Source organism: Lottia gigantea (assembly GCF_000327385.1).
Source record: "Lottia gigantea unplaced genomic scaffold LOTGIsca_22, whole genome shotgun sequence".
In the NCBI taxonomy this organism is placed as follows: Eukaryota; Metazoa; Mollusca; class Gastropoda; family Lottiidae; genus Lottia; species Lottia gigantea.
In genome coordinates this window covers 2,292,470-2,293,945 of record NW_008708555.1, presented here as the reverse complement: position 1 = coordinate 2,293,945, position 1,476 = coordinate 2,292,470, and the positions used below count along the sequence as shown (strand labels likewise).

The 1,476-nt window shown below is 35.2% G+C and overlaps 1 protein-coding gene across 1 annotated transcript in view; it reads right to left on the bottom strand.

The window, feature by feature from the left end:
* LOTGIDRAFT_159922 (hypothetical protein) overlaps positions 1 to 1,476 on the bottom strand; it is a gene marked incomplete at both ends in the record, with an annotated part of 14,467 nt that overhangs the window by 7,244 nt on the left and 5,747 nt on the right. The window contains one exon of the mRNA XM_009054610.1: positions 878 to 987. Within this exon, the coding sequence (XP_009052858.1) occupies positions 878 to 987 (110 nt within the window). The remainder of the gene's footprint in view (positions 1 to 877; positions 988 to 1,476) is intronic.

Sequence of the window (1,476 nt, the reverse complement as noted above, 5' to 3'; positions counted from 1 at the left end):
TTAAAAATCTGTCATACAAAGATTGATGTCACAGTAGGGAAACCTGTAATATTTGGAATGGGACATCATACTGTCGTTTATCATCAGATGATGTTATTAGTCTTTACGATCAATCAAACATCAAAAACAAGAGAGTTCTTTTCACATTTCTTTGGTTTTCTAATAATATATTAACGTGGTAACTTTGAATCGCCACGAATAAAATACATGATAGACTTTTAAAGGGACAGATACGCCACCCGTTTGACCAATACGTACCTTAGTCTTAGAAATATGATTTTCCTTTAGCTAAGCTAATCAGTAATAGTGATCACAGCGAACACGTCGAAATGTGAGCCTTCAAATCCATGTGTACATGGTCAAAATTATCCGGGTTTGAAATTTAAAATGATGACTCGTCTATTCTTTTCATATAGAAATGGTCACAGAAGTGTCAATTGTCACTTGTGAATCTGATGATCTGTGTCCCCGGTTTAATCCTGTTTAATAAACAGAGCATCTGGTTACGTCTTCGTATCCCATATACGGGTTGTACAAAGTCTTAGTAATCTGAAAGCAGTATGACGAATGGGGGCGTGGTTTGGCCACGATGGTAAGGTATCAAGATGTGTTGGTGTGAATGGTGCTTGAATACAAAGATTTGAACCCAATGTCCCTTTGTCAAATGAAAGAAAAAAAATTAAACAGTGTCTAATTACCGTGACAAACGTAGAAATATTAAATAATTAATTAACTAAAATATGATGAAAGAAATCATTACAGACATCAGAAAGGTGAACGGTTCTCGACCAGCCCGAAAAGTCATAAGATGGCTTTTGAAAATAAAATTCTGATGTGATTTTGGGGAGGGGGCTGGTGGAGGAAGTGGGAGGCATACCTCCTCCCGTAAAAACACCACTCCTTGTAACCGGTTAGAATAAATATAATATGCAGTCCGTGCTATTTTTAGAAATCCTCTTTCTCCTTCCCTTTTGGGGTTTATGCAAGCTAAAACAAGTGTTTACAATATGACATCATCATTTACTGGTCACATGTGGTCTATAGACCAATTAGAAAGTACATTTATGACTCAGTATCACAGCGTTGTATATAGCCTTATAAACTGTAAATATTGTTCATATAGTCAATATACGTTTATCATTATCAAATTCAATACAGAACCTTTAAACACCTTAAAACACATCTATACATTATACTAGAAGTATATTAGAATATTCTTACTTCTGTCGAGAGACATAGAACAAATTCCAAGACCCTCAAAACCGTCTCCCATTCTAAATGTAAGAAGTCTACGCAAACGAATTACCACAGACCCAATAGCTCTCGATATTATCAAAGCTGAATACTCGGAGAACTTTGATTTTATTCTTTTAACCGAAACTTGGCTTGACAAAAACATTTCTTCAGGTGTAAAAACATTTATATTAATTTCCGATGATTTCAATATAGATAGTAATAACTGAGACGCCCGACACA